This window comes from Arvicola amphibius, chromosome 6 (assembly GCF_903992535.2).
Source record: "Arvicola amphibius chromosome 6, mArvAmp1.2, whole genome shotgun sequence".
Lineage (NCBI taxonomy): Eukaryota > Metazoa > Chordata > Mammalia > Rodentia > Cricetidae > Arvicola > Arvicola amphibius.
In genome coordinates this window covers 156,617,075-156,642,324 of record NC_052052.2, presented here as the reverse complement: position 1 = coordinate 156,642,324, position 25,250 = coordinate 156,617,075, and the positions used below count along the sequence as shown (strand labels likewise).

Sequence of the window (25,250 nt, the reverse complement as noted above, 5' to 3'; positions counted from 1 at the left end):
TCCCATGCAAGGGGTGCGCTGTCCTTGGGGGGAGGGGGGGGGCTCAGCTGAGTGAGAGGTAAGTGCCTGGAGCCAGGGAGAAGCTGAGGTGCAGCTGGGACAGGGGTGCTTGTCACTGAGACAGGTGAGGCTAGTTATTAGCAGCGAGGAGGAAGGATAAGCACACTGGGCCCTGAGACCCACAAGCAAGTGTTCCAACTCTAAGTCTTAGGTCAAACCCTACACCCTGGCAAACTGAATTACCTCACATCTAGAGTCTTGGTTTAATGTGTCAGTAAAACAGAGAGCAAGCTGGCTAATTATGGTACACAGGCTGAACTCTCTCTGCCTGTTTCATCAGAGAACACCCACGGGCGTCCAGACACAGGTTCTCTGTGTACCTTCTGAACTCCAACCAGTGTTGAAACAGAAGCCATGTGGCCCCGAACTCCTAAAATATTTATCTTCACAGAAAAAGTTTGCCAAGCCCGAAACAGAAGATCCCCGAGAGGCGCTGATCTGATACCTGCAAAAGAATGTGCCTGGTAGGTGCCGTGACAGCCAAATAAAACAGATTATATTCGGGAGACAATGGCACCCCTTACTTTTGCCTTCTCACCCAGAGGAGACGCTACCATGTCCCATTGCAGAGTGCCCACGGCCTTCCTCGTGTGAACTTTACGCTTCCAAAGTGCCATCAAAGCTGCTTTCACTAATGCAATCCCAACCCTGACTCCCCCAGAAATTCGTGAATTACCAAAGCACTACCATTCTCACCCCGCGACGGGCGGCCTCCCTGATGCTGTTTTCCTCTAACTAATTCTCCAGCTTCTCGTGTGTCTCTGTCCCACTTAATGTAATGTGGGGCGTGGTTCATCCAGCAGTTAACATGAAGCTTCCATCCCTTGAAACCACTCAAACATGGAGTGAGATGAATTCCAGGCCAGTACATGGGATGCTGCAAGAACGTGGAAGGAGACGCGGGCCTGAATCACAGAAGAGTCTTCTTCCAGGAGAGGCGCTTCCAAGTTCCCACACAGAGATACGATTGATGTGAACACTGTTTACAACAACAAAGGTTCTGTGTGTTTTTAAGTTGATGGGCTCTTAGTAATGTTTACAAAACCTGCTTAGAAACTCCAAGATCTGCTTTATCCTTTTACTAAATAAGACATTTAAAAGCCTGTACTGTGTTTCTCTAAATGCCAAATAAATGTTGTCAGAAAGACGGGGGAAAAAGTCAGTTACAAAGTATTGCTTCTATTTGAGGCATTCCGAGGAAATCATATAGGGATCATAAAACTTTGCTGGAAAAATACTTAAATCTATATAAATCTGGCCTATTTTACAAAATTTCATTGTGCCTGTGATCTTCAGAACTCTATACTGATAGTTGAGGAAATGCCTGCCACTGACTGTGTGTCCCCCCACAATAAACTCCTGGGGAGCAAAGCAACAGAGGACACTGACTCAGAGACTCTCTCCAGCCTAAAGAGAGGGCTTGACTCTTACATTTCTTAAAACCTCCCATGTTTAAAGGATGTCTAAGGTTCTGCTCAGTATATACCTAAATAATAAAAGCGGTGTTCTGGATTTGGTACAAGTAAAGATGATTTCATGTCCTTACTTTAATCAAGTTTTTTACACAGCTGCATATTTACCCAGACCCCTGCCTTGTTTGAAGGCAAGTTTCCGTATTTGAAAACATTGGCCTGAGATGGTTTGGGGTGAGGAGCCCTCCCTGCTCTTGCAGAGGACCCAGCACTCGTTGGGCACCTCACAGTCTTCTGCAACTCCAGCCCCAGAGGATGGGCATCTATCTGCATGCATGCACCTACCCAAACACAGACACACATCCACATAATTAAAAATAATAAATTAAAGTTTAAAATAAAAATTAAAAGATTTAAATGTTCCCACTATCTTAAGAGTGTTTTACTTTGGCTGGTTTTCATTGTCTTTGGAAAAGAATTTCCTTACATCCATAATGTGGAAGAAAGAGATGGAATTCTAAATTAACACACACATACGCACACCAAACATAGAGAAACCTCCATTTGGGATTACCTGCACTTCAAATCCATAGCTAGGTCCCTATTTAATATGCATTCTGATCCAACTCACCCAGCACACTGCCCAGCGTGTTAAATGGACTCAATTTCATCCTCCTGATGGGAAAGAAAAATGCAGCCTTTGGCCTAGAGACCACAACCCACATCTTCAACCCTCCCCAACTTAGAAGGTAGACAGAGTCAACATCCACAAACCTTTGGATCTCTTCTACTTCCTTTTCTGGTAAAAAAATCATCCCTGATTCTTTTTTAATATAAACAAAAGGCTGGAATCTAAGAATGTAGACTTGGGACCCAGCTGTCGCTCAGGCTGAACACCTGCAGAAGCCCTGACAGGCAGGCACCATACAGAGACATTGTCTGGGAATCTCTAAATAGCAGACCTCCTAGAACCAAGCTCTCTCACCTGGGGAGTGAATTTACTTCAGAGGGGTTCTGAGGGTCACACATCCTGCTCCCCACCCTCTTTCCCTGCCTTGAACCTAGGAATCCAGCTGGGCTGCAGACCTGAGCTGTGAAACCTTCCCCCCCCCCCCCCCCAGAAAGGTGTGAGAAAAGAACAGCCTTTTCTGCCCCGAGAGTCCACACCTCCACTCTCCTGAGCCCCAGCCACAGTCTGCCTGAGTGCTGGGGTCTGAACTCTCCTCATAGGCTCTCCCATGCTGTTACCAATGTGTAAATGCTTTTCTAGTGCCTTACCCTGCAGCAATTTATCCCAGTGTCCTGCCTTGAAGCCCTCACCCAAGAGTCTCCAGAAGCGATTCCACAGATAACACATTTAATTACAGCAGGGGTGAACAAGAGGAAAGAAAAGTAACCCCACCTTTGCCACCCCAGCATGGGGAGTCCAGCTGGCAGGGTCTCCAGACCTTACTCTCTGTCCCAGCCAAGCAGGGACAAAGGAGACAATCACTCAAGAGCAACCAAAACAAGCCAAGGAAACTGTCCCACACCTTGAGTCTATACAAGACCTTGGACCTCCAACTTCAAATCCTTCTTTTAGCTCAGCCCACCAGAAGTTCAGAGACATTCTTTTTGCCTATTGGGCACAGGCTCTCTTTGTCTTCTGCCCCTGTACCTGTCTGTCAGTCAAGGCTCCTCTCTTACTCCTGCAACTGAGTGGTTGATGCCCACTATATACAAAAAGGATTCTGCTCTCACAGCAGACTTAGCCAAGGTGACAGGCATTTGTTTGTGTCAAGGGAGGTGGTGGTGCCCAGTGGCCTACACCAGGTAGAGGTGTGCAGAGTGCACGGAAACCTAACTGAGGGCTATGCAGACCGCACTGAGGTCTGAGGAAGAGAGTCTGGACTTGGAGGAAGCAGGGAAGCAAAGGATGGGCACTCCTCATCAACTTCTAGCCGGTCGGCACCAAGAGATGACGCTCCTGCCACTTCACAGTCTCTAGGACAGATCGCCACTCTGCTTTGTTCTGCTGCTTGGTTTTGCAGTGCTGGGCAGCTGAATGCTAGGTAAAGGTTTTACTGATGAGCTACTTTAACCCAGCCTGGATCGTGTTCAGAGCCCTGGGTTTCTCAGCTGAGAAATGTTGACTTCTGCCAAGAGGTGGTAGTGCACGCCTTTGATCTCAGCACCTGTGAGGCAGACGCAGATGGATCTCTGTGAGTTTGAGGCCAGCCTGGTCTACAGAGGGAGTTCTAGGACACTTAGAGCTACATAGAGGAACCCTGTCTCCAAAAAAAGAAAAAAAGAAAAGAAAAAAAAGTTGACTTCTATTCTTTTGTGTTTTTTTCAAGACAGGGTACCTTTATGTAGTCCTGGCTGTACTGGAACACTCTGTAGACCAGGCTGGCCTTGAACTTTTAGAGATCTGCCTGCCTCTGCCTCCCGAGTGCTGGGATTAAAGATGTGTGCCACCACTGCCTGGCAAACATTGACTTCTAATTGAACCCTAACTGCTGGACTAGTGGTGTCCCTAGTAAATCTCAGGCTCCTCGTGCCCTTCCTTCACATCTGTTGGATGTAAGTTCTTGGCTGCTCAGCCCTGAAATAATCACACAGAAACCATATTATTTGCAATATTGTTTGACCAATAGCTTAAGCATATTTCTGGCTAACTCATATCTTAAATAAACCCATCTCCATTAATCTGTGTATCGCCATGAGGTTGTAGCTTATAGGGTAAAGTTTTGGCATCTGTCTCTGGCGGGGCTACATGGCTTCTCACTGATTCTGCCTTCTTTCTCCCAGAATTTAGTTTAGTTTTCCTAAGTTTTCCGCCTACCTAAGTTCTGCCTTGCACAATCTTTTGTTTTGTTTTGTTTTGTTTTGTTTTTTTGTGACAGGCTTTCTCTGTAGTTTTGGAGTCTGTCCTAGAACTTGTTCTGTAGACCAGGCTGGCCTCGAACTCACAGAGATCGGCCTGCCTCTGCCTCCTGTGTGCTGGGATTAAAGGCAGGCTTGCATCACCAATGCCCAGCCCTTTCAGTTTCTTGTAGGGGGGGGGGGGGCGGAGGAGGGGGATGTAGACAGAGACACTCTGTACTCTGTAGGTGCTCCTGAACTCACCAGTTTTCAGGTGTATATCTCTCATAGGAAGCTAAATGGATGAATAAAAAAATAAGAGGAAGTAACCAAAGCCTTCAAATAAGAATGACTTAATCAGATTTTAAAAATATTTTCACTCGGGCTGGAGAGATGGCTCAGTGGTTAAGAGTATTGCCTGCTCTTCCAAAGGTCCTGAGTTCAATTCCCAGCAACCACATGGTGGCTCACAACCATCTGTAATGAGGTCTGGTGCCCTCTTCTGGCCTGCAGGCACACACAGAAATAGAATATTGTATACAGAATAAATAAATATTTAAAAAGTACTTTCACTTTTCTTTATCTCACTTAAAAAATGACTCATGTTGTATGTGTTTAGATGTTCTGTCTACATATATGTCTGTGTACTAGGTGTGTGTCTAATGCCCTCAGAAGCAAGAAGAGGGTGTCAGACGCCCTGGAACTGGCATTACAGATGACTGTGAGTCACATGGGGGCTGGGACCTGAATCCAAGTTCTCTGCACGAGCAGCCAGTGCTCTGAACCACTGAGCCATTTCTCGCCCTGCAAAGACTGCCATTATAAACTAAAGATACCTTACAAATAAGCTTACCCTTCAGCAGCCATGTTCTCTAAGCAAGCCATATGCTACTTCAGGCCACTTACAGGGACAGCCACTCAGCAGCAGCAGTGGCCGTTGCCCCGGCAGCTGGCGGAGCCTGGCCATTAGCAAATCTGAACAATTCCGCCTTTCAACCACCAACCTAAAGGACTTTCCTTGGCAAAGGCAGATCTGCCTTGGACACAAGCACCCATTTTCACATCTCAAATAAGTACGCATCAGGAATGAATGGAAGCTCCCAATCTGCCCCGTGCCTTACTTTCTATAGCAGGTTTGTCTGGTCAGAGACTGCAGGCATTCATCTCAGACTCCCCTCTACATAAAGATGCAGAACACAAATCAGTTCAATTTCCCATCAAATCCCTAGTGTTGCAGCTGGCCACTTCAGCTGGTTTTCACATCAAAACAAAAGCTAAGAGAAGGTATTATCTGTCTGCTTTAGAGAAGTTAGGAATGCAATATTAAGTCAAGCAGTAGTGGCACACACTTTTTTTTTTTTTTTTTTGGTTTTTCGAGACAGGGTTTCCCTGTAGTTTCTAGAGCCTGTCCTGGAACTAGCTCTTGTAGACCAGGCTGGCCTCGAACTCAGAGATCCACCTGCCTCTGCCTCCTGAGTGCTGGGATTAAAGGCGTGCGCCACCACCGCCTGGCCCATGGCACACACTTTTAATCCCAACACTCGGGAGGCAGAAGCAGGCAGTTCTCTGTGAATTCCAGTCCAGCCATGAATGAATACTAGGATAGCCAGAGATAGCCAGAGCTACCTAGAGAAACCCTGCTTCAAAAGAAAAAAAAGCCACATTAAAAACATGAATTTACATGCTGACACACAGTCTCAGGGTGACCACCCCTCGGAACAGGAAACCTTCAAACCAAGCAGCTGACTCCTTCTCCCTCCTCCTCTCCGCTCCCTCTCACATGGTTTCCTTTTTGTAGCACTTCCCTTCTTAGCAGAGCCTCCTGGCCCTCAAGTGGCTCCTGTTCTTTCCTCCTGTGGTCCAAGTGGCCGGTGACTTGGGGTATTCCTTAAGCTCTGCCTCCAGTGGTCAGCTCTCAAGTGCCCAGCTCAGTGTCTCAGACGCTCCAAGAACCACCAGAACAGCACAAACCAAGGCCAAAGGAGCGCAGGCCAGAAAAGAGGCCAACAGCTTAGGGCGGACAGACAAAGGCTCAGGACCCACCATCAGGGCTGAGCCAAAGGGGCAGAGAGAAGAGAGGAGTGAGCAAAGGTGAGGGGAAGGACCCTGCCGCAGCCACCAGGAGCAGAGATCAGAACCCGAGTGTGCCATGAGGACCTACGAAGACAGAGGACCCAGAAACACAAACAGACCCAAAACTGATTTACAGTTCGTCAATCCTCCCTCATGACAAGAGGCAGGCCTGGGAGGAAAGGACTCCTGCCCAAGCTAGAGGAGGATGGAAATCATCTCATTGGTGATCTGAAAACATTAGAACCACAGAGCTAGGAGTGCCCAACATGTCTGACAGCAGCGCACATTCAGAGACGGGGGGAGGGGGGGAGAGAGAGAGAGAGAGAGAGAGAGAGAGAGGGAGGGAGGGAGGGAGGGAGGGAGAGAGAGAGGGAGAGAGAGAGAGAATAAATACACTTACACATGTGATCATGTGATGGAGGCATGTGTGTGTGTATAGACACAGGTATACCCGCATGCGGAACCCCGAGATCTGAGATTGACACTGGGAAAATTCCTCAACTGCTCTCTCTCTCCAAGCCTTCAGAGAGAGGGTCTCTCACTCAACCTGACTGACTGGCCAGCAAGGCTGGGGAAGCTTGCATCTCCATCTCCTCAGTGCTGGCATTATGGGCGCTCACCTGCTGTCTCACCCAGGCTCTACCCGAGTGTTGGGATCTGAACTCAGGTCCTCACACTGCACAGCAGACCCTGCCCCAGCTGACTCACCTCTCCAGCCCAAACAACCTCCTACCTCCCCTCCCAGATGTACTTCCCAGATGGAAGATGATTTCCATCTGCTCGATAGATCAATAAAGTCTCCTAAGTTGAGTGTCCCTTATCTGTGACACTTGGGGCTGGAAGTGTACCGGATGTCACAGCTTTGTTGGACTTTGGAATATTTATGAACTCACCAATGAGCTGTCCTCATGCAAAAATCCAAATAGCATTGTGTCTATCATCAAATAGGTGGGATTCCTGAACACACCAGATTTCACATTCTCAGACCAGAGAAGTTCAACCAGTTGGTACCTGTTGGCTCACCAGATGTCTAGGGCAGCATCTGTGTGCACACGTGAGTTCATCTCTAAGTCTAGCCTTCATCTGTTGAGTCTGTCTTCTACCGGACACACATGGCATCCTCACCTACAGCTTTCGGGTAAAGCAGCGGCTTTGACGCCATCCCAGCACAGAGGAGGGGAGGGAAGAGCTGTAGGTGGGGGAGGGAAGAACTGGACATGGGGGGGAGAGAAGGTCTGTAGGTGGGGGGAAAGGGCTATAGGTCGGGGAGGGAAGGGCTGGACATGGGGGGAAGGAAGAGCTGGACATGGGGGGAGGGAAGAGCTGTAGGTAGGTGGGGGACGGAAGGGCTGGACATGGGGGGAGGGAAGAGCTGGACTTGTGGGGAGGGAAGGGCTGTAGGTGGGGGAGGGAAGGGCTGTAGGTGGGGGAGGGAAGAGCTGGACATGGGGGGGAGGGAAGGGCTGTAGGTGGGGGAGGGAAGGGCTGTAGGTGGGGGGGAAAGGGCTGGATGTTGGGAGAGGGAAGAGCTGGACGTGGGGGAGGGCTGACCACGCAGCACAGACCCTCTCAAAGGAGGGCAGCATCAGAACTGAGCCAACACCAGCAAGGACTTCTCCCCAGCAGAGCGCGCTGCTTATCCTTTCTTCCATCAATGAAGTGGTACAAACCCTGCCCTCCTGTGCGCTGGGACACAGACAGACCTCTGAGTTGCTAAGCAGAGAGATAAGAAGCTTGAAGAAAAATCCAACCCTCCTCAGGATGGGACAAAAGAACAGCACTGGTTATTCATTCTCGTTCAGCTTTGTCAACTGGAAAATCCTACAGTGCAGGCCAGGCAGAGGGGACTGTCAGATGCCTAAAACAGCCTGAGCAATTTTATACTAAAAGTAAAAGACATGGCCAGGTTTGTGGGACACACCTTTAATCCTAGCACTCGGGAGGCAGAGGCGGGCAGTTTGAGCTCATCCTGGTCTACAAAGTGAGTTTCAGGCCACCCAAGAATATAGAGTGAGACCCTATCTTAAGTTTAAAAAAAAAAGTAGAGATGGGGTTTGGGGAGTTTGGGGAGATGGCTCAGACAGCAAAGTGCTCGCCACACACGCACAGGACTTGAGTCCCTAACACCCAGTCAAGCATGGTAACAGACACTTACAAAACTAGTCTAGGAGGTAGAGACATGTGGATGGATCCCGAGCCAGCTTAATCAGTACAGCCATCGGCTCCAGGTCCCTGTGAGAGAATCCCGCCTCAAAACACAAGGTGGACAGCTCCTGAAGAATGACCTATGGCCTTCACAAGAAGCACACACGTGTGTACCTACATCTGTGTAAACACGCACATGTGTGCACACACAAACATCAAAAACCAAAAAGGTAGGTTGGGGGTGTCTCCAGTACCTCAGAAAAAAGAAAGAAATAAAGTGACATAGTTTAAATAATAGGAAAATAAATAAACTATCGACAAATAATTAACATGGAAATCTGTTCAATCTTGCGAGTGAAAATAGAGAGAGGCCCTTTTTAAAATTACTAGGACAGTAAGTGTTTAGGATTTCTTTTTTTCTTTTTCTTCTTTTCAGATTTTGAAAAATTTGCATATACATAAAGAGTTAGCTCAATGAAGAAACCTAAGTCTAAATGTAAAATTCATTTATTTCACTCACACCTCATACAAATAGCCTGAGGTAATGGGGAGGACGGGTACTCAGGATGCATGCACAAGAGTGTCTGCTTGCTTGCGCTTTCATGGAGGCCAGAAAAGGACACTGGTGTCTTCTATGTTCCCAGAGACCCTGTCTCCCCTGGCCCAGCACTGTGGTTACAACACCACACCTTTTGTTTGTCCTAAGGAAGATACGAGTCGGGGACGATTATTGTTTGCATTAATATTTAAACCATTTTAGTAGGAGACCAGAAAATCAAATGCCAGCTTTCCTCTCTCTATCCCATCCTGACTGCATACTTAAAGGCCACTGAAAATGTCAAGAAGGGAACAGGAAGACTCTCTAATAATACCTTGCTATGGATCCTCTGTGGAGGCCAAGAAAAGATGCACTGTGCTCTGCAGAATTATCCCAGAAACTCAAAGCAGGTCAATTGAATTTCACCTTCCCTGTAAAATTCCAAATGATCACACACCAAGTCTGAAAAATTGTCGATCGGTGAGGAAGCAGACCCAGGGGACAGAGGCCAGAGTCTTCCCCATTACACTGCGGCAAATACAGCGTTAGAGTTTTGTCAAGTTTCTAAAACACTAAGCTATTAACCTTGGGTCTTGTCTAAGCACTACATCCTGTGCTGATGCCACACGTAACTGCAGGGCACAAGCCACAGGGGAAGGTAAGACATTAAGACCTGAGGGAGCACTCACACTCAGAAGGGCAGCGGCTGCTAGCTCCTCGGTTTCTATGAAACCCTTCTGGGAAGAGGACGCAGTTACAGAGGCTGAGGAACTTTCGGGAGGCAGGGACTGACTGAAGGAAGCAGGTCACTACAAGTGAAGCTTCGAAGGCTACATACAAGCGGATCTCTAGCTGCAGCCACTCCTCTGATTCCTGGTCCACCACTACCTGACAGATTTGCTATGCTTTCCGGATGACATGCATTGACATTCTCTGTTGTTCATGCCTTTCCTGCCATGGTGGGCTGAAACTTGTGAAACCATGAGACAAAAACCCCTTAGGCATTTTCATCAAGTATTCTGTCCCACGAAGGCCAAGATAACCCATAAGCTATTCTCAACCATCCTCTGTGTCATGTCTATTGGGGTGCATGGACGTGAAGAGCCGCCCAACTTGAATACCAATTTCATTTGGCTCTGGCAAGAGGGGAATGGCCACAGCCTAAACATTATAGACAACAGCTCAGCCTGGGCCAGGGTTCTTAGGGGATCTCTCTCGTCCCCTACTGACCAGCTGTCCTGGAAAACCTACTGTGACTAAACACTAAGCAGAAGGGAGGACACTGACCACCCAGGCTTCCTCCAGGCTACAGTTCCTGAGGCCTCAGGTTGCTAGCGCCAAGGGAAACCACTCCCCTCCTGGCAGGACATGGCCTCCTGTGATCAGAAAGATCAGAAAGTCATCGCTACTGACACCATGTTTAGGTTGGGTATACACAGCAACTGCCTCAGAATTAAGGACACATTTCCCTGCTGAGTTAGTCAATATAACCTTGACTTTGTCATCCTGCACCCCACCCCAGACACCATCTGAGGGGGTGTTGTGCCTCTCCACCCACTCACCCACCTCTCCCCACCTAACATGGAGAGAAATGGTCCATGCCTTCAAGGCATGACAACCACAGGGAGACAAAGGACATAGAACAAGGAAATTGCTCCCTCTCCAGGTAAAATGTGCTTAACTCCTGGAAGGAGTGTGAGCACCCCTCAGGGCTCACAGCTTTCTTGGTTTCCCTGGGGCACATCAACACAATTTACCCTTCAGGTTCCTAAAAGCAAGATAAGACACATGCCCAGAATGGAAAGGCATGTATCAGGCCCAGAAAGTCAGCTCCAAACCCCCTCTGCGACTGGCCACACAGAGCCTTAGCTCAGGCCCAGGGCCAGAACACAAGTCTTCCACCGCCAGCCTCATGCCTACCTTCTTATGATTTCTCATTTTCAATTAAAATGCCTGTGAATTTTATGACAAATGGGGAAGGTAATAAATCTAAACTATAAGCCTCCTAACCACCATCCAAGCCAATGTGAAATACTTAATGCTCCACTCCACTTGTTTCTGCTTAAAACTGATCTCAGTCTTGGAAATTTGGGCAGTCATGCTTCTTGCTGTTGGGTGGCAGGGAATGCAGATGGGAAGGCTTCATTCCCATGAGCAGCAGCTTTGACATATTGGGTGTCTGTCTACATCATGGTCACTACTTTCTCAAGGCCCACAGTGATGCTTCTCCCAAGGACTCATTTAGTCAATCACCGCACCTTGGGTGAGCACCTACTAAATATCATGCATCTAAGTCAGCACTAAAAACAAAAGGTGAGAAAATCCAAGGTCATTGCTCCCTAGGATCAAGCAGGCTATTACTGGGCAGGGTGACGCCTGCCATGATACAGAAATGTTACTGAATGAACATTAGGCGATGACTATGCCCAGAAATCCAGGGCCATTGTCTCTAATTCACCCACGACCACATAAATAAAGGCATCCAAAGCAGTACACCAAGGCAAGCCCACTCTTCACTAACAGCGCCACACCTCAACCACCAGCTACACTTTAAGTGCTCCGTGTACAGCTGCCCTGGCAGCTTGGAGTTTGGTCATTCATGGATACGCGGGCCTTGTGTCTTCAGCACACATCATACCCTGTAGAGAGGACCGCAGGGACGCTGAAGCACAGAGCACACCAAGAAAGAACTCCCAGCAAGCTACAAGGATCAAGATGAACGGTGTCGTAAAACCCAGGGGACCTGATCCTGCAGACAAGTCATCCACCTGGCTCCTGTAACCATGGAGTGGTTGCAGAGATACCTCAGAGCTTGGAAGTGCTTCCTGTGTAATCAAGGGGACCAGGAGTTCAAATCCCAGCACTCATACAACAAGTCAGGCATTCCACACACTTCTGTCACTCCAGCTCTGAAGAAAAAAGTGGAGGAAGAAGACTAGCTGAGGCTTGCTGGCTGCTAGCCTACTTAAGAAAACGTGAGCCAGGTTCAGGTAAAGAACCTGCTTCAAAGGTACAGGCAGGCAGTGACAAAGGAAGGTACCCGATGCTGTCTTCTGGGATCCACACATGTGCACAGGTGAGCACACCTGCATACACACATACACACACACACAAACCTGCACACACATACACACACACTGCACACACAACTATGAACATGCACATACACACACACACACACACCGGTGCACACACACATACACATACCTGCCACACACCTGTGCACACGCACAAACACACAAAATAAATAATAATAATAATAATAATAATAATAATAATAATAATAATAAACAACTCTTTTGAGAATGATCATAAAGGAGTTCCTAAGGAAGTGGGCCTCAGGAAGACTGAGTAAGTTCAGACAAGGAGACGGAAGACACAACCAGTACCTCAGCAAAGCAGCAGACAAGGAGGTGCCCAGGAAACTCACAGGCCAAGCTCAGGGATGACCAAGAGTGTAACTAGGGCCGGTGGTGGGCAAGTCAGCAAGCAGCTGTCCAAAGGCCCAGCTGAAAGAAGTAGCCAGGCATACTATTAAAACAACCTAGTATCACAGCCTTGAAAAGGGGCTCTCACCACAACAACTTTTAGGGAGCACGGCACACCATGGAAGGAACACTGTATTATCAAAATTCATCTTTGGGAGTACCACCCACCATGGAAGGAACACTGTGCTTAGCCTCCCAGGAAAGGAAGGGAAATTGCTAGATGGTCTCCTCAAGTTAGCACTGAAGGGCACCAAAATCTCCTAAAGACAATGGTCCCCTCTGCTTCTACATGGAGGACAGAGATCCAGCCTAGAGCTGCATTAATTTGAATCAAAGAGGACAGAGATGGTCAACCACAGCAACGGTCTCCACCAGGATGCTCTACACTGAATGGCTCCCTTCTCTTCCCAAGTGGCCCAGCAAGCTACCAGCCTGTCACAGATACCTATCTCGGGGTCAGCCCTACAGATAATCTGCTCTTGTTTACACCTTATAAACTCTTTCCACGCCTTAAATGACCCAATTTTCACAACTTCTATGAAATAAGCACTGGGCTTATCAGTTATGACCTGGGAGGTGATAAAGCCATCAAACTGCAAAACTGGGTCTAGGCTGCCTATCCATTGGTTGGTCTCATCTGTCACTCCTGCAAAAACATGGTAGTTTTAAAGTTCTCAGAAGTCAACAGGAAGTTCTACAGTCTTGGGCAATACACAGAAAACACACACACACACACACACACACACATTCAAAAGCCATACTCCTGTGTTTTCCCGAGAAAAATAACAAGTGTGCTCTACTTCCCTAAAACTGTCCCTTTCTCTTCTAGATGAGGGTTTTCTTGGCCCACTTATGAGATGAACCGCTCTATTTAGAGATTACTAAATAAACCTAGATTTATTCAGAGACAGCTCCATGCTTGAGTGCTTGCTGCTCTTCTAGAGGACTTGAGTTCAATGCTCACACCAGGGGGCTCATGCCTGTAACTCTAGCTCCAGAGGACCCATTACCCTCTTCCTGCATTCATGGGCACCTGCACTTGTGTGGCAGATACACAGGCTCACAGATGAACTAAATAAAGTTTTAAACTCTGAATGCTGGTCTACTTAGACTCTTCATAGGGCTCACAGTTCAGAGCTGGCATCACCCTCCATTTAGGCCACAGACCGTCCGTTTCCATTTCTCTGCCCTTGAATTTCTCTCTTCCACTCCCCGTCTTCCAGAGACATCTCTACCTGTGTACCGTACATTAACGCGTCTTTTGCAGAAGTGATGACATCCAACACATAAAACAACAGGGCACAGAAGAACCTTAGAAAGAGTTAACCACGTGCTTCATCTTTTGGCAAAAACAAGAGCAGCCATTACAATAGCTGCGCATACATGTTCTCTTTCTTAAAATCCCAACTCCCAGCTTCTCCAGAGTATGTTTTCAAAGTTCCTAGGTCACACAAATTATTTAATAAACAACTTATCAATTAGTCTTGCATGGAGAAGAGAACAGTTAGATACAGAAACGAAGACAGAGTCAAAAATCAAAGAGGAACACAGTGACAAATGAGCAAAGCTCCCCGTCATCACACCCACGCAACGAAGATCAAAACTAGGTTTGCTAACCACAGGCAAGCCTCCCTCTCCTCTCTCTAAACACACAATTCCATGAAAAGATCTTAAAGGAAACAGAGTCAATACATCTTATTCACAAAACAACCATCTTGCCTCATTTTTTACCATCTCTTTTTTTTTTTTGCAAGATAATTTATAGACTCTGGCAATCTTTCAGCAATGGGATGAGAAATTTGTCATCCCATTCTTATTTTCTAGCCCCCTGGGAAAATCCCACACACTCGTCTTGCTATGAACCACAGGAAGAGCGTGGTTGAATTCCAGTTAAGCCAAGTATTTCAATTGCACACTATCGACCTCAGTCTTAACCATACCCATGAAATGTGATCTTTCAGAGCCTGGTCTTTCAGTCATTCATTAAGATGTAAGATAACGGTGTTCTCTCCCTAAGCATGGACTCTATAGATGCCTCGATCTATACTGAGAATGCACAGAAACACTCTGGGCTATAACTTTTTAAAAGATCTTTTTCATTCCTGGGTAAAATATTCATTCCTGAATATTTTAAAGTTTGAGTTAGATATCTTCCAAAATCTTATTAGGTAATAGAGGGTGTGGGTCTTTTTTTTTCTTTTTAAATTTCCTTTCCGTGAAGAAAAAAAAAAAAAGCTTTATAGAAGGCCATTGGGTATATATGAAAAATACAAATTTCAACACAAGCACTGTGTGAGTAACTGCAACTATGTTTGTTTATCAATCCTTTTGCCTGCTTTAGCCACAATGCCAACACGCAATTCCACATGCCAAATTTTAAACAGAGTATGAACACTGGGCTATTTGCTCACATAAAGCACAGATCAATAAACCCAGTGGATTAATGGAAAGAGTCACCCAGCAGTTGCCAAATGCTGCCAGAGAAATATTCTTGGTGCACCTAGACACTAACACACCCTGCTCAGCACCACAGCCCCCACACTGTGCTGCTAGTCTCTGAATATAGACAGCCGCCATAAAGATACCAAGCTTAGCAGCAAATTCCTGGTGGGAGTAAGTTTCAAATTCCAAGGCCAACATCTGGCAAGTTCCACACCTACCTACCAATCCTGGCTGATGTGCACTGAAAATCCAGCACAAGGGGTGAGTATTAAAATGTTAAACACCCATTAATTAACTTGTACTCTGCTTAAAGCACACATAGGCGGTCCCTCCATTTGCAGTTAAGAGTCCTGGCGTTTGCCTCATTGTCTCAGAAGGGAGACTGCTGACAGGAGTTGGTGCGCACAATGAAGTCTGGTCTCGTCCAGGGGTTTTGACCACACTCTGTAACCGCACCGTGGATTGCCTCCCAACCCCTAGGATCAGACAACTTATTCCTGGTCCCTGGCCTTCGCGGGTTAGGCACTGCCTCTTCCACCATCGGCACATCCCAGAGAAGGGCCAGAGAGAGGCACGCCTGGCTTTAGCAGAATCTGTTTACCGCGCACTGCCCCCCACACCGAGCGCTTCGGTCTCCCTTTGCTGGTACCTGCCCAGTTCCTCGCCGGTGTCGTAGTAGTCGTCCACGTTTTCCTGCCTGAACACAGTCATGATAGACTGTCACGCCTCACCAGAGCCCAGGCCACTCCGGCTCCGCGGCCCGAACCATCCCCACCGCCGCCGCGCCGCTGCGGGCCCCTCATGCACCAAGCCGCAGACCTCTGAAAGAAACGGAGAGGAGAATGAAAATGGCAAACCTCAAGGAAATCGGGGTCCCCGGGGTTCCGCTTTAATCTCGAGGCCTCCCGCGGGCTGGGGCCACGCGCGCCCTTTGTTAAAGCCCGGGCTGGGGGACCCCCCACGCCCCATACCGCCGCGCCCCCAGCCCCGAGCCTGCGGTTACCAGGCTCCCGCCTCCGCCTCCGGACGACGCGGGGACAGCGGAGAAAAGGGACACAAAGCGCCCGGCCCGGCCACCTGTTCCCCCGCGCCGGGGCCGCCCTCCCGCTCTTCCCGCTCCTCCCGCCGCCTGTGGCGGCCGCTCACCGGCCCCGCAGCCCTCGGTCCGTGCGCCCTGCGCCCCGTTGCGGGTCCCGATCCGGGGCACCTCCGAGCGGCCTCCGCTCCTTGCCTCGGGCACAGCTTGGCCCCTCAGGGACGCAGCCACCACCTTCTCCTCCTCCTCCTCCTCCTCCTCCTCCCCGTCCTCTTCCTCCGCTGCGCTCGCGGCTCCTCCCGGCTCCGCGCTCCCGCCCCGCCGCGCGCACCCCGCACACACCCACTCGCCCGCACCGAGCGCGCGCCCCACCTGTGACTTAGCGCCCGGCTGCCCTCTGCCGCCCGCTTCAGGGTTCTCCAGAGTGAGAACCCAATGACCTGCGTGGGCCAGGCTGTGTGTTCCGTGCCAGAACCACACACACAGAGACACACACACACAAAAAGCAAAACAGCAGGCTTAAAAAAATAAATCAATAAAATCCTGCCCCGGAGACGCCCACACGCTGATGGAAACGATAGCAAATAAATAGCTTATAAATGAGGTTGCTCTGTTCTTCTGTGTTGACAACAAAACCAACAGAGAATAACAGGAGCCTCATCAGAGCGGGCAACACCAGGACAGATGTTTTGAGCTAGAATGAAGGCAAGGTGTGCGATCCACGAAGGAAAAGGCCGAGCTATCAGAAGCCCGACGAAACTTAAGAGGCCTGTCAGTACCTATGATCATGGGTTGTTGATGTTGAAACAGCAAGTCCTGCTTGAGCTATGTTAAGCGTACATTACACATCAGAGTCTAAGACACTATAAAAACACGAATGAAAACCGCCGTAGGCATATCCTATGTTAGGTACATGTTCAAACGATGGTGCTTTGCATCTCTCAGATTAAATAAAACTTTATTAAAATTAATTACAACTGTTGGTTTTTTTTTTTTTTTTTTAGCCATCAAAACAGTACACAAGCGCCTTGCACTGGATTTCTGGGGACTGGCCACCACACTCCAGGTCCACTCGTGAAACTGGTAGGTATCCACACATCCATTTTTCTTTAAGTCTCTCCCTGTGTTCCCAGCAAAGTGGAGTTCTCAAAGAGAATTCTATCCAGCTTCCTACAACTGCCAAAACTCATTTGTGAACCCGGCTGAGATTTCCTATCCACGCAACTGCTCAAACTCTTGATTCATCAGAAATTTTGAGCTGTGGAGGCTTGGGGCTACAAGAACAAAGTAAAGCAGAAGAATGTTCCTCAGGCCACGCATCAGATCCTAATCTTAAATATTTCCCCAGGTAGGAGTGGTCGCACACACCTGTAATTCCAGCACTCCCTGGTAGAGGCGGGAAAATCGGGAGCCTAAGGACAGCCTCAGCTACATAGCAAGTTGGAGGCTAGCCTGGAGTTCGTGTCTCAAAAACAAAATCAAAGATATTCTTAGTGGCCCATGGGAAGAGCCCGGCAGGCATGAGGAAAAAAATAACGAGGAGGTAACACTGGCCTAAGTGGTCGATCTGAGAATAGATATAAAAGAATCTTGAGAAATACAATAAAGATCAGCAATCAAAAGGTGGGGGTGGGGGTGGGGCAATTCATTTTGGAAACAGGAAAATGAATACATCTGTTGGAAAAATGAAAAGCACGGGAAGAAACTTGGAAAGTGTTTACTGATGGCTGGTTTCCTACAAAAACAAATTTATTTTCCAGGCCACTTAAAGGATTGGATCTACTTGGGGCCATTAGGGCAGATTACAAGACATTTTTCTGGTGTCATGAAAGAGCAGAGTGGAATTCTGATTTACAAATTTTCATCTAATAATCGTAAGGCTGTCTACCAGCTGCACAAGCTTAGATGAAATCGCTTACCCAGATCTGCACTAATTCAGGCAAATGTTTTAGAAAAGGGGACTGTGGCAGTTAGAAACAGTGCCAGGAAAAGTCTTTGACTTTCCTCCAATCAAAATGCGGAATTTAATGTTCTTCCCATGAAGACAGGCCTCACCCCTCACCCTGGTTGTTTCTAAGAAAATCTGGGGATAGCCATACTGCTGGTTGGTTTCTTTCCAATGTTAGAGCAAGCTCGCGCTCTCTCTCTCTCTCTCTCTCTCTCTCTCTCTCTCTCTCTCTCTCTCTCTCTCTCTCTCTCTCCCTCCCTCCTCATCCATGACCTTTCTGTGAGTTTCCTCTGGAACTGCCATTTAAGCAGATAAAAGCAGAGAAAACAAAGAAATCGCCCTACACAGCCGGCTCTACCCACCCCTCCAGTCACCCAGCCCCTGGGTAGTTGACAGCGGCTAGCTCACGTCCTGTGAGGATTACTGTGAGGTGATTTCTGGTAAAGCACTAGATCATTATATAAGAAAATCAGGAAGAGCTAGAGGAATCCGAAAAGGCTCAGGGAAATGTAACTTTGAGACACACCAGGGTCACAATTATGTAAATTGAGTTTTTCTGGTTTATAGTTAATTTTCTTAGTTTGTTTCATCATCTATAACATGGGGACAACTTGAGTTTCATACTCCAAACCCCCGGTAAAAGGACAGAGGTGGCTGCAGAAAGTGGTCCTCTGAACTACACACACACACACACACACACAAATAATGAACGAAGTAAAGAAAATAATGTACATGGGGACAATTATCCTTGTGTCCTCTGAGAGGCTCTGAAGAGATAATCTGTGAATCATAGCTATGTGTATTACACAATACATCAGACTATTTGGCATGGATTTCACAAAATGTTCTAAGCAAAAACAGCTCCAAGGGACACATCTTGTTCGTAGAAGACAAGAGCCCTCCTGGTATAAGATTCGAGCTACAAATGACTGATTACAATACACACCAAGACCTATGACAATCACGGACATGGAATTTAAACCACAGTATAGATTTCAGGCTAATAGTTCATAGCTACATTAGTCTGAATAAAACCACTTGCTGTAAAAAAAAAAAATCTAACTCATTTCAGAGATTTATCACACTAAAGATTCATTTCTTGTTTCCAGGGAGTTGGAAGCAGACTAAGCTCCATGACGTCACTCAGGGACCCAAGAATGTGCTACTCCATGATTCCATGCAGGGACCAGGCATGTGGTGATGGATTCATTGCACCCAGTGCAGGTTGCGGTCTTTTCAAGATTAGTGGATGAAAACAGAGAGCATGCAGACTCTGGAGGTTTGTTAGGTTTGAAGTTAAGATTTAAACTTCTGTTTTTCTTTCCTTCCTTTTTGTTTTTTTTTTTTTGTTTGTTTCTTTGTTTTAATTACCAAGATAGTATTAGATCAAAGAAAGATACTTTCAGGTTAGTTTTTAATAATGTAACTTTAGTCTTACCAAGAATAGACATTCTTTTGCTGGGCAGTGTGGCACACGCTTTTGAGCCCAGCACTTGGGAGGCAGAGTTCGAGGCCAGCCTGGTCTACAGAGCAAGTTCCAGAACAGCCAGGGCTACACAGAGAAACTGTCTCAAAACCACCACTCCCCAAAAAAGAATGGATTTTTTAAAAGATATATTTATTTTTATTTTAGGCATGTGAGTGTTTTACTACACATATTTACATGGTCCGTGTGTATTCCTGGTGCCTGTGGAGAATTCCAGAAGAAATTGGATTCCCTGCAACTAGAGCTACAGGTGTTTGTGAGCCAAAATGAAGGTGCTGGGAACGGAACCACTGAGCCGTCTCTCCAGCACCATGGGCAGATAATTTTAAACGATACCTGCAGAATATGCCTGTACTTTGGTTCATTGTGAAAGGTACTTTCTTTGGAACTGGAGAGATGGCTCGGCAGGTACGACAGCTTGCTGCTCTTCCTGAGCAATGTTACAAGCATTGGAACTCAGTTCCCAGCACCCACATCAGGCAGCTCACAACCACCTGTAACTCCAGTTCCAGAGTATCCAGTGGCCCCCTGTGGCCTCCGTGGGGGGATGGGAGGGCTGCAGAGATGGCTCAGAGATTAAGAGAAGTGATGGCTCCTCCAGAGAGTCTGGATTCAATTCCCAGACACATGGCAGCTCACTAACATCTCTAGTTCCAGTTCCAGGGAATCTGATGCTCTCTTCTGGCTTTTAAGAACACCAGGCACACTCATAGGGCAAACACACACACACACAGAGACAAACACACACACAGACAAACACCTAGACACATAAAACAAAAATAAAGAAATCTCTCTTAAAAATTACTGAGCTTATGCTGCCTATGGTTTAGCCTTGGGTTCCAGAAAGCACGTGGCAATTTTTCCAACACAATCCTCAAGCAAGCATGAGTTACCATTTCCACTGATTTGATCTGCAATCTTGAGACTCTACTCTGTTTGAAGCTAGGGGTGCACACAGACATCAGGGCCTCTTCCCTCTGCCAGGTAACTCAGACTGTCTAGAGAGGCTGATGTGAACAAACCCACCATGTAACTGTGCTAAATACAATCCCCATCAGTATGGCCTTTCTAGCTTTCCCCATCCTTGTGGCTGAACTGCAAGACTGACTTAATCTTTCCTTAACCTTGGGTAGAGAGTGGATCTGGCCAATGGGGAACTAAGCGTGAGCTCAAAGAGCAGGGAGGAAAATGAGAACAGAGAAGTTACTTCCCAGACCTGCCTATGGGGTTTCCTCAGCCAGGGTCACACAAAGCGGGGCCTCACCTCTTCTGCACGGTTTTGGCTGTTCCATCTCTCTTGTCTCCTTCAATCCCGAAGGTCTTGGCAACCCCACCGCCCCTAAGTCTCACCCCCTCCCCTTCACACTTAGACGTCAATGTCATCGTACTTCTCCAGAACCCTGGTGATTAACAAGAAAAGCATTTCAGGGAGCTGTGGAAACACGATGCTAGGAGGTCTTAAACCCAGACAAACGGCTTAGCTGAGATTCCTATTTAATATATGAAAGTGGACCTGGCCGCCAAGTTCTCCCAGCATCCCTCAGTCCCTACCTGGTACAGGGTCCACCCTTTCCCTTACACTTAACTCTCCTGCCACGGGCTGGGCTGCCCTTCCCCCAGCTGCTCTTCCCTATATAATCCAGCCATTTGGGTTACCCAGTCCTTTCCCCCCTTTACCCTCCTAGTCTCTTAGCCTCCCCTCTCCTCAGAAGACTCAGCTCAGGGTCAAGTTCACTGATGTCTCAGCCTCAGGCTATGCTCTCCCTCACTTCTACAGTAAATCTCTGCCGTCATACCTAGGAGCGGTCATGTCCTCTTTTGTATTTCTTTTTCACATTCAGCAGGGAGGATTCAGGGGTGGGAGGAGTCCAGGGTTTCCAGGAAGCTCGCATTTAATAGATCTATGAAAGATGAAAGCTGAGCACAGCTGACTGGGGTGATGGAGGTGAAATGGGGCAGGGCAGAAGGTCACAAGAGAGCAGGATCTAGACAACAACAACAAAAAAAAAGACACAAGAAGATCTGGATTGTGACCTTCAGGCTTCTGTAAGCAGCCAGATCCTAGGCAGTGAGGACAGGTTAACATGAAGAAGTGAAGAAGCTATTCCCGCGCCTCCAGGATTTGAAGAGGGTGGGAGGAGAAAGAGATACTCGGGATGACTTGAAGTCTGGCTCGGTGGCTAGATGTTGCCACCATGTAGACTGAAATACAGGTAGTCAAACAGTTTGGGAAGAGAAGATAAAGTCTGTCTTAGAGATATGGAGGTTGACGTTAAAGATGCCCAAGTAGAAGTGGGCACCTGGGGAGTGGGGTTGGAGAACTACCAAGTACACGAAGGTCCTACAGCCCTGGAAGTGGCTGAAGTCACCTAGGGGTAAGATGCTTGAATAGAGGAGAGCTATGGGCTTGAGTCTCCAGAAAATCGAAGCAAAATGTTAAGAGACAAGAATGCCTGGTGAGCAGCTATAGCTAATAGATCTGATGAGATGTGGCTGTCTCATTTGTTTTTTTTCTTAGAGAACAAGTGGGGTCAATGTGCAATGAATTAAGAGTTTATAGCCAGGCGTTGGTGGTGCCCACCATTAATCCCAGCACTCAGGGGCAGAGGCAGGTGGATCTCTGTGAGTTCGAGGCCAGCCTGGTCTACAAGAGCTAGTTCCAGGACAGGCACCAAAGCTACAGAGAAACCTTGTCTCGAAACAAACAAACAAACAAACAAAGACCTTATGAAGAGCAAGGGTCTCAGAGTACACCCTACATCTGTTTCTCTTCTCAGCAAACAGCTACTAACTTCTTCATCTCATCGGAAGCCTCTTGCGAGCTTCATCTCCCAGCTGATCTTTTCGTCTTCCACAGTTGGATTGAATATTTACAATATGACAGGCACGGTACGCACCTTCCACTGAACCGGGCCCGATTTCCAGTCCCTCTCGGGTCCCTTCCCACAACACTGATCCAGTCTCCTGTCACTCTTGATCAGGGTTAGTAGAGGTGGATCGTGAGAGGCAGGCAAAAGGTAGAAATCACAGACGGTGGTCCTGTATGCCTGTCGAAAGGGACACATAGGATGACTTGAAGTTTGGCTGGGTGGTTAAATATTGCCGCCACATAAGCCAGTTTTAAAGATGAGAGTTTCCATATTACCTGCATGGCCTTCAGCCCTAGGGGTTTGTGATCCCAGCGTCAAAGCCTTATGGGCTTTTGCCTGCTGTGCTCCTATGCCCTCTCTCAATTTCCTCTCATTCAGTTTCTATTGTTCATTTATTACTGAAGTGAAATCCAGACACAAGCCCTAAGCCTCATACCCCTACTAGAACTGGATGAGCCAATCATACTCACCTGTAAAACTCAAACTTACAGCCCATTGATGCAGCGAAGAGTTATTTTTTTCCCACTGAGTCTACTTTTTTCCCTTCTGTGGTGACTAATGGGCCCCTCTGAAGCCTTCAGACCTACACCGTCGATTGCTATTTATTTTCCTTTCAGCAGAAATTATGGTGAAATATTTTCGGTCCACATCAGAATTTCTCCTTTTCACGTGGATGGGTGTTTTAAACACTGCAAGAGATTCCATCTCAACGGAAGCCTCTGGGCGTCCCGGCAGAGTTCAGAAAGTGAAAACCTCATTACTCAAGCCAGCGACATGATTCACAGTCTCTGTCACCGCGCTTCATAGGATTTATAGAAACATCGCTTTTAAAAAAGACAAACTCGCCATGAATTTTCCCGAAAGTGCTTGTCAGCCTGAAGATTTGCAAGGAGAGCAGAAACCACCGACGTGGACATCTTCTGTGCAGCATCCTCAGACCAGGAACGTGGCTCACATACCCGTGAGGCTGCAGCTTTCTGCTTAGAGGGATGACATCCAAACGCGCACACACATATATAATATAAATGGTGCAGTTATTTTGAAGCTTGAATATTTTTCTATTTCCCTATTTCTAAAAAAAAACTTAATGATGAAATATTGTAAGGGCATGCCTGTCCCACATACCTCAGGAAGTCAGTGCTGAGCACTCCTGGCAGCCACGTGAAACCAAGTGTCAGCAGCTAATGTCTAGGAAGCCTTACTGGGAAGTGTAACTGCACTGGACACATCACCGCGTGCTTTGTCGTGACAGAAACAATGTCACACACAATGTGACGTCACTGTATCGAAAGTTCTGGGCGGTGGTGATCCCAGCACTTGAAAGGCAGAAGCAGATGAGTCTCTGAGTTCGAGGCCAGGCTGGTGTACAAAGCAAGTTCCAGGACAGCCAGGGATGCACAGAGAAACCCTGTCTTGAAAAACCAAAAAAAGAGAAAAAGAGTTCTAGTTAAGACAGTTTGCTGGAGCCCAGTGATACATGCCTATCGTCAAGCGTCCTTAGACACGGAAGGCTGAGGCAAGAGGATTCTGAGTTTGAATTTGTTTTTGCTATCCAGTGATTCAAGGCCAGTAGGGAAACATAAGGAGACTTTGACTCCTTATGAATAACTAAGTAAACATGAAAATAGAACAGTGTGTGTATATAAGACATTAACCATTATTTCATAGTTATGCTGATCTTAAGAGCTTGAAAGCTGTCTTCCAAATTCTTGGAAGAGTTTGGAAGTTCTTGGCACGGGTTACTTACTGAGTGTCTGTCCAGGAAAGTGTGACCTAGTTTGCCTTTTGTTCTTAGGAAAGTTCTCCAAAGCAGTGCCTTTCAGATTCCTCAACACAGCTCAGGAAGACGCTCTGAGTGTGTGCTGTTTACATCAGTGCTTGTTGTACAGGGATGTACTCTTTTGATCAAAACTTAAACAAAAGTATCTCGATTCCTTTCTGCTGTTCCTCTTTCAATTAATTGCAAATTCTTATTATTAAATATAATAAAGTTCCCATGGGGCTGGAGAGTTGGCTGAGTGGTTAAGAGCACTGGTTGCCCTTCCAGAGGACGTGGGTTTGATTCCCAGCACCTAGATGACAACTGTAGCCCTAGTTACAGGGGATCTGATGCCCTCCATGGGCACCAGGCACACACATGGCACACATACATATGTGTAGGCAAACAGTCAAAGGCACAAACTCTCAAAAGTGGTCCCATTGATGTTCTTCCTCTGGTAAGGCTACGCATCACAGAAGTTCCATAGTCTCCCCAAACAGTACCACCAACTGGGGACCAGGTTTTCAAATACATAAGCTTTCTCACTGAAACCTCTACACACGGTCTAGACAAGCTTGCCGAATTCTAGAACAAGTAGCTCTGGGCTGGAAGGATGGCTCAGCAGTCAAGAGCATTGGCTTCCAGAGATCCAGGGCTCCGTTTCACAACGGGCAGCTCACAACTGCCTGTACTTCCAGCTCCAGGGGCATCCCACATCTCCAGAGCACATGCACGGGCTGTCTTCCCTGCCCTCATTCCCTGGGCAGTGTAACAGGACTGCTGTACCACATTCTCATTGCGCATGTAGTAGAATCAATGTAGAGACAGAGAACCTGGACATCCATGGACTCCACACAGTCTACAGAGACTGGAGCACCCAGGGACGTGGGTGTCCACAGGAGGCCCTGGAATCAAGGGAGTACTGAAGCTGCAGCTGTTTCTCTCTGCCTCCTCCCCTCTTCCTGTCTCCTTCCTTTTGCTTTTGCTTAAATCTATGTTAATTGAAAGTGTAACAGTTCTATTTCCAGAGTGGATCTCAGTAGCACTAAATTAAATCTGCTGAGTTTGAAACCGCACGGCAAGTTGTTGAAAAAGCCAGTGCAAAGGTACAAAAGTTCATGGACCCTTTAAATTAAGAACTGCAGCAGT

The 25,250-nt window shown here is 47.4% G+C and overlaps 1 protein-coding gene across 2 annotated transcripts in view; it reads right to left on the bottom strand.

Annotated features, from left to right (window-relative positions):
* Nucleotides 1-16,518, bottom strand: part of Dapk1 (death associated protein kinase 1) — a 150,076-nt gene extending 133,558 nt beyond the window's left edge. Inside the window, exons 1-2 of one of the 2 annotated variants that reach the window (XM_038333400.1) lie at nt 16,411-16,518; nt 15,652-15,823 (exon numbers count right to left, since the gene is read on the bottom strand). In XM_038333400.1, coding sequence (XP_038189328.1) covers nt 15,652-15,713 — 62 coding nt within the window. In that variant the 5' untranslated portion in view covers nt 15,714-15,823; nt 16,411-16,518. Of the gene's footprint in view, nt 1-15,651; nt 15,824-16,148; nt 16,327-16,410 lie in introns of those variants that run through there. The other variant, XM_038333399.1, reaches the window with a different exon arrangement.
* Nucleotides 16,519-25,250: the final 8,732 nt, after the last annotated feature.